The sequence below is a fragment of the Ceratina calcarata genome, unplaced genomic scaffold (genome assembly GCF_001652005.2).
Source record: "Ceratina calcarata isolate Rehan_Ccalc_2016 unplaced genomic scaffold, ASM165200v1 scaffold260.2, whole genome shotgun sequence".
Taxonomy (NCBI): Eukaryota; Metazoa; Arthropoda; class Insecta; order Hymenoptera; family Apidae; genus Ceratina; species Ceratina calcarata.
The window spans coordinates 183,011-191,016 of NW_017148113.1; the positions used below are offsets into that span (position 1 = coordinate 183,011).

At 42.6% G+C, this 8,006-nt stretch overlaps 1 protein-coding gene across 2 annotated transcripts in view; it reads left to right on the top strand.

Annotated features, from left to right (window-relative positions):
• Positions 1-30: 30 nt before the first annotated feature.
• Positions 31-8,006, top strand: part of kibra (WW and C2 domain containing protein kibra) — a 42,826-nt gene continuing 34,850 nt past the window's right edge. Inside the window, exons 1-2 of one of the 2 annotated variants that reach the window (XM_018021776.2) lie at positions 31-2,017; positions 4,502-4,642. In XM_018021776.2, the coding sequence (XP_017877265.1) occupies positions 4,515-4,642 (128 nt within the window). In that variant the 5' untranslated portion in view covers positions 31-2,017; positions 4,502-4,514. Of the gene's footprint in view, positions 2,018-2,316; positions 2,409-4,501; positions 4,643-8,006 lie in introns of those variants that run through there. The other variant, XM_026812174.1, reaches the window with a different exon arrangement.

Genomic DNA, 8,006 nt, shown 5'->3' on the forward strand with positions numbered 1-8,006 from the left:
CAAAATTACAGAGATTTTACAGTTTTTAATTATACATAATAATTTTGATCAATTTCGTCTTGGACAAAATTGATTTAATTCTACAAACAATTATATGAAGGTTTCATTTAAAGCGTAGCAAGTCGTATCAATTATTCGTGTCGATTGATACAATAATTCGATACAGAAATTCCAATGGAGAGAGATAGGGCTCGGAGGAGGAAGAGGGAGAGAAGAAAGGCAAAGAGGAAGCAGTATGCGAATACCGCAGCGGCTTAGCGAGACATTCTCTCGGGGGCGCCGAGCGACGGATTACCAGCCGCGGTTTATTCATTCGTCCCAGATGTTCAACGGGTCCCCCGGAGCACGGTGCACCTGCATTTCGCACAACAGCGATCATTAATCCTGTCCACGCAACCCCACTTCCATCGTCCGCCCGATAAAACGATAAAGGAAAAAACGACGACGCATAACACCTATAGAAGGTGTTTAGAAACATTCAATGGAACATTATGAGAGAAGCATCCAACATATTTCTGTACATCCAGTCGTTGCACGGGATGTGCATTATTTTTTGAACGACTCTCGAGAGCAGTGGGGAGCGACGGAATCGTTTATGCAATGTGTACACGTGTTACGCACACATCGGTGAATTGATGGAGCGTACGGTGGTGCCGACGTAGAAGTAGCAGAAAATATGTGAAACCGGGCGTCGAAAGGGCATCGGCGTTCGTCCGTTCCCGTCGTCGTTCGTGCACCAGCGGTCAGAGACACGAGAGAGCGTTTCGGGTCGCGGTGGTAGGGCCGATCGGGTGCAAGTGGAAGCGAGACGAACCAGCGAACCTTCTGGTGGGGACGCGGTGCGAGCAGGACAGAGGCTAGCCTGGTTTGCGTTTGCGGGAGCGAGGCGAGAGTCGCGCACGGTACGAATCCGTCGTCGTCGTCGTCGTCGTCGTCGTCGTCCGTCCGGTGGCATGTTTCAAACGCTCGACATGCTTGTAGTTGGCGCGAGGTTCAGCTAACGTCGAAACCTGAAACGAGCAAGTGTGGCGGTGCAGCGCGTAAGTACGTGCCCCACGTAACCCTTTCCGCGATTCACTCGTTTTTACTCGAGCTGGGATAATTTGACAGCGAGTGTCGCGCGCGCGCGCGTGTGTGTTTCCCAAGTGCCTGGCCTCGCGGTAACCGTAACACAGTGCTCGGTGGCGTGCGAGCAAAAGCGGAGCTCGTAACGTAACGCGGACAATTCTGACATTTGAGAGAAGAGTCAAGCCCGCCGGTGAAAACCAGGTGAAATGTACTGGCGTCAGTGAGTGCGTTTCTTTTTATTAAAGCGGGTCGCGGATGCTGTCCCGTTTCGCAGCCCCGTGAAACTCGTGCCGTACGAAAAAGGAGAACGACCGCTGGGCCGTCGTTCGCAACGCCGGCTCGCAATTTCCGCGAGACCGAGACTCGGAATCCGCCGACAGCCTCTTCGCGAGTACGTAAGTGTCCGGCCGTTCGTTCGCCGGCACCAGTGCCGCAAGTATTTTTAGAGTGAACCTGTCCGCCGTCGCGTGTAACCACCGGGTCCTTCGGGAAATCGCGTTTCAGGAGAGCCGCCAGCGAGAAGAGAAACGTCGTCGTCGCTCCTCGCGAGATGCTGCTGCAGGTAAACAGGCGAGGAGAAGAGGGTGAGAGTGTGAAATAGAATCTAGTGAACCGCACGACGAGTGAGACGAAAGGGTGAAAGTGTGATTCTCGAATTCGAGACGTAATCGATTCGGTGGTGTTTATCGTGCTACCCTGGTCTACTTATTTTTTTAAACGAGTGACCGGTGCTACGTCCAGGAGGGAACACACGAGGAATACGAGAAAACAAAGTGTGACGATAATGTAACGGGCTGTTCTCTCGTGCAAATGTAGGACCCCGCGTCTCAAGGCGAGATACCAACGGCGGACTTTTCTTCGACGACGGTCAGCTATGTTAACGGTGGAATTCCGCTCGAGAGGAATCTGAAGGCGGGGACTCTGACGTCACTCCGCTCATGATAATGAGGTATTCATGATGGCGGAGTAACTTGCGCGCGGGCGACCGACCGAGCGAGTGAGAAAGAAAGAGAGAGAGAGAGAGAGAGAGAGAGAGAGAGAGGAGAGAGACGGAGAAACAGTATGTGGCCAAACAAAAAGAGAGAGACGAACCGGGAGAGAGAATGCGAGAACCCCCGTTTGTATGCGTATACATACTTTATATATATCTCGCGTATGTGCGTACAGTGGCTACAAAAAGCACGGCGTTCCGCGTATCTTTACGTTCGTACATTCATTGAGTCGAAGCAGATCTGTGATCGGTGACCGATCTCCAGAAGTATCTTCCATGTGGGGATACTTGGGCTCTCGCGAAAAAGCGTTTGGTATGCGCCGACAGTTGCTGCGCTCGCTGTACACGCGTACGTTCCTTGATAAATTCACGCTGACTTACTATTTCTATATTTTAGAAACTCTCCTCGTGGCGCGCGTACGCTCGCCCCGAGCATAAATATGTTACGAGCCATCGTTCTCTTTAGTTAAATATCTCTCGCGATTCGTTTAGCGATCTCCGAGCTTGCCTGTGAATCGATACACGCACGTATAAATAACAATTGATCTACATACGCACGTGATTCTCTCTCTATCGTTCGCTTATTTTATTTATTGTGCCTTTCCTTTTCTCTCTCTCTCTCTCTCTTTCTCTCTCTCTCTCTCTCTGATTCGACTCGTATGTGCGAGAGCGCACGTGTGTGCGTTCAGTGGCATGCAACACATCCTTTCTATCTCCATTCCACCGCGTATCGGTGTGTATCACTATTGCGTGCCTTCTCTTTGCGTACAGCCTCGAATAAAACGATAGGCCAGTGGTCTGATCAGCGAACGACTCAATTTCTAGTTTATTAAACTTCCACTCGTGCATTCCGTCGATCGTTCAATGCAGTTATAATCTTTCATAATCTTTTCTTCCGTCAAGACACGGTATTCTCGTAAAATGAACTGTTCTTGCAAAAACCATTTGCCAGGAGTTTGAATATTTAATCAAGCAGACGTTTCGTTCGTTTTAATACGTCGAGTTTCTCTAACGAATTTGTGACATGTCATTCTATTTAGATATTTGAAATTGGATTTGAGTCTTCCTGTATGACTATGCAAATCTCTGAATCAATTTCAGTCCTTTCAAATTATTGTCACTAATTGAGATGTTACAATTATTCTCAGATGGAGTGGAAAAATCATTTCTATAATGGAATTGTAATTAAAATTTGACGAAAATCGTATTGGAGTCGATTAATGTAAAAGGTGACTGATAATTGTAGTAAAATTATTATCAAGCCATGTGCTGAATTATCTGTAGAATTAGAAATGTGTCCTATCTCCTAGTCCGAGGCTGTAACTCGAATCCCTCTCAATCTTTCTCCTATTCTCTCTTTTTATCATCTCTCCCTGTTTGTATGAGCAATGGAATGTGTGTACGCGCGCGCTGATATATACATACGTACTCATATACGTACGCTACCGGCCAAAAGCTTGTAATTATACTTAAAATGAATTATTTTATACACACAGTCTGTCCAATCGAGGACAAAGGAATTCCGTATTTGTCGCGACAAGTTCGAATTGATAAGGGACTTAATAGAGTATTTGATATCCGTCAGAGAGCAAAATGTGACGCGCTTATTAATTCCGTTGTGTAATTCCTATTGTGCAACGGCTGATGTTGCAACCTTGAAAAGTCGAGACTATTTTCAAATTTCAATATCTCGTATCAAGAGTCCGTTAACAAACTTTATAATTCTATTTTATAAGGTTATGTTAGTTTCTATGTTTCATTGAAATATGCATGGAAGAGTATTAATTCTAAACAATTATATGCACCTCGCGTTGCTGTTTGATTTTACACGTGAAAATATAAGTAGAAATTAAATCCAGAAGAAATCGAGAATTCGTTATGTAGAAAGCTTTGTCGATATTTGCACGTCGAAATTGATAATGGAATTAGCGAAACTGATCTGGGAGAATAAAACCTCGAGAGATTTTTCAGTGGAATGCAGAAAGATAAAATGATGTTCTATTAATATTTGCAATGTCAAGTTCAAGTTGATAAGAAAGTTAACGGAGAATTTTATACTCGAGAGCAATCACGATTCCAGAGAATTTAAAAACGACTGTATCAGTACTTTTTTTATTGCACAGAATGCTCATCGACGTCTCTTAATGGACAAAACTAGAAAAGATATTTGATGTTTTATTTATTATGTAAAACAGATTTTAAGCACACGTGTTACAAATTGATATAAGAAACAAGGAAGCGTTGATAGTTGTAATTTATTAAGTAAAAAACATGCCAAAGATACATCTGTTGAATTACCAAGTTGATACAAGAGGTAATATTTGCGATCTCGAGTTGCAATTGATAAGAAAGGCGGAGGGGGATTTCGCGAAACTTTTGGCCGGTAACGTGTGTATGTGACTGTCGAGCGGGTCGCTGATAGAGAGTTTTGGATGGATTTAGAGCGCAGTGAAATATGCCAAGGAGACGGAATGGGGAGATACCGCTTCCGGAAGGGTGGGACGTCGCCCAGGACTTCGACGGAAAAGTGTACTTCATCGATCACAACACAAGAAAGACGACGTGGATCGACCCCAGAGACAGGTGAGTCCATAAATTTACTTAATACGTCGTTTTATGGTACTTCTTATTGCCCCGGTCTCTAACATGCGCCGACTGATCCTCCTAAATGTGAGGATACGAAATTAGTTAAAACCTGACGACAGGAACTTTAATAATAATAATTCAGGAGAGACTCGTTCTAAGTGAAAGGCGTCGTATCAATTTCTATTTGAATATAATAGGAAAACTGTGTTCAATCATATCAGTGGATGATTTTTACAAGGATTTGTGTATCGATCAATTATTATTAAATCCGTTAAGTATGTAGATTAAATATTAGGTCAAGTGTTAGGAACGTAATGGATGTATTAATTAAATATAAATTACTGTTTATGTATGATTAATTCAGTTTGTATTTTTCACGATTTTATCTAATTGCCTGACGTCTGTCATCGAATGACGTGTAATAATGAGAAAACGTGTAAACGTTCCCAATCATGTTTCCTCTAATGGAATCCACCGTACGATAAGTATCATCTCTTTGGATTTAGTTCAAGTGTACTATTTTGTAAAAGCGTATTGCAAAAAATACATAAAAATTCGGTGAATTTCAGGAGACCCGTTGACTTTGGTATACAGAAAAGTGGCGAGCCGCTGTTTTGAAATCAGCTTTCAGAAAAACCGCATAAATTACGGTCTGACCCAATAATAGATTCACCGAAACGGTCAGCCACGGTGTGAGCGCCCCTTAAAGGTTTCACGAGCGTGTGTACATCCACGTACAGCCGTGGTCGCGTTTGTGTTCGTTGCTGGTACATATACACACACCGAGGACTCGCCGCGCCCGCATTCCAGTCGCCAGGGCCGCTGCCGCGTAGCCGTCGATGAAAAACTCGAGAAATCTGGTGACCACGCTCGCGGAGCTCGGAACGCGAAAATAAAACCGTCGATGCCCTAACGAGAACGGAAAAGTTTGGAAAATCATTGGAAAAATTCAATCTATTGCGATACAGAATAATTCGATAAATACGGTACTTGGTTCAATTTATATTATGTTGAAAATTATGGACATCGAAGTAGAATCTTTAATTGATGAGAAGAGGAACAGTTCTTAATCGTAGGAAAATTAATTGCATTAAAATTTAAGAGGCGAGCTTTTAATTGTAGACGAAAGAATTGGAGTTCGATTTTATTTGCAAGTGGAAAGACCAATTATATCGATTTTCAAAATGATGTTGTCATTTTGAAATTGACAATGGCATTTCCTTAATTAAATATACCGTAATCAATGTTGAATCGCATTACGTGAAACAGACTTAAATTTAAAATAGGCGAATCAATCTGATCTGATGTTGATAATAGGAGAATTTTTTATCGAAAGCAGCTTATGCATGCATCGATGCACTTGTGCCCCTTTAACATTATATCCGGCAATTCGAGCAGGGAATTAACTCTCCTCGGGTTCGTTTCTGTTTTTGTGTGCACGTTTGGCACGCGAACAACAAGCTCCCGGTGCCCGGCGTACGTAGTAAATGTAAGTACGGTTATTCGACTTTCGCGTTCCTCGAAATCTCGAAATTTCGTTCCCCGAAACCGCTAACGTAAGCTCCCTCTCGTTCCTTTTCCAATCTCGACACACAACACACACAATCCGAGATGTTACTCAATCTTTCATCAAACTTCATAATAGAACTTTAAAAGAATTAACAGCCACATTTTTTAATTTGCAAGCGTTAGGGTTTGGCAAATGTAAATTAATTAGCAAATACGTTCAATTTCTCATTTCATTCTTTATTAAAGACGTTCAAAGTTTAATAAGCTTGAACTTTAAATATGTATTATAATCTTCTATAAAGTTTGCGATAAAATATCTGTAGATATTTAATCGATTAAAAGTTGGAGCACTGGTGGCTCGGTTTTTCCACTGTTACATGTTCCCAGCCGAACGTGCCGCGGCATCTGCTCGACATCTGTGTTTAGGAAAATTCTCTCGCTCTCACGCGATCCCTCCCTCTCTCTTCTTTCTCGCATTCTTTCTTGGCTGAAATTCCTGTAATAACTTTCCGTGGGTTCACCATAGGTATGCGGGGCTGTTTATAGATTTACGGCTGCGACGGGTTCCCCTCGAACCCGTTTCTCGGACTCGATTTTTGGTCATTACGAGTACACTTGCCAAAGAAAGTTAACGTTCGTTTAATTTATTTATCGCAAGATTTATTATATCGTAGAAAATCATCACTGAGGAATGAAAGTATTTTAAAAATGAGACACAGTCCCTCGGATTGCCCGCATGTTACAAGATATATTACAGCAATACAAATATTTCATACAATACAGAAAAATCAATCTATTATCGCGAAGGTAATTTGCAATTTCATTTTTGATTGATTACAATAAATCGGTTTCTTAATTCGCCATGAGAAAACGAATTGCAAATGAGAAATCGCTAATCGATATTGAATTGAATAATGGAAAGTGAATCTCTGATCGAGGATACTTTTGTTGCCCGCTGTACATAGTTATGTGCTGCACATACGTGTGTACACACACGCGGATGTGTCACGGCCTAGGAATGTCTCGAATTTCCAAGTTTGGGAACGCTCCTGCTGCCTCGTAATTCGTGCCACGGCTCTGGTCACGCACGCGTGTACGCAATATCACGCTGCCCGCATCCCTTTTAAACGTTATACATATTTTATTCGCGCCAGAATGAAACACGTGCGCGCGCACGCGTGCGTGCGTGTATAATAAATTTAATCGTGAAATCCGTTCGAACGCGATTTTATATCGTAAATTCCGTAAGATCATCAAAACTTGTATTTAATTGATTAAAAAACCGAACTGAAATATTGACACGTGAAATTCTCTGAATCTGACGAGAGAATTCGTTTTCTTGTGTTAACAGAAAAACGTTCATCGAAATTTGCAAGCATACTTTATTTGCATGATTCGCGTAATTATTGAGACACGTGAGTAATCGCGGCGTAACATAAATTAAACGCATTCCTGCGTCCTTTGAACGGTACTTATGACCCAATACATCAGAGAACTCGAGCAATATCGACTGTCGTGCCCTTGGGTCAAAGCTAGGTGCATAGTTAGAGCTAGAAGAGGGACACCCACGCGATTCGCGTGCCCACGCATATACTTAGACGCTTGTTTGCTCGTAGTTTAAGTTACGTTCGGATTCAGGGACGCCCGCGTCTCACCTGGCCACCAAATAAATAATTCGCACCTGCTTGCACCGCTCTCGGCCCTCCCTTCGAACCGATTCCATTTTACATCTTGCAGAAAGTATTTCTTTCACTGATTTTTCATTAACGTTTTATATTTTAATTCAGATAAAATAGACAATAAAATATTGGATGTTATATTAACATTAAAAAGACTAAAACTTAGTATATAC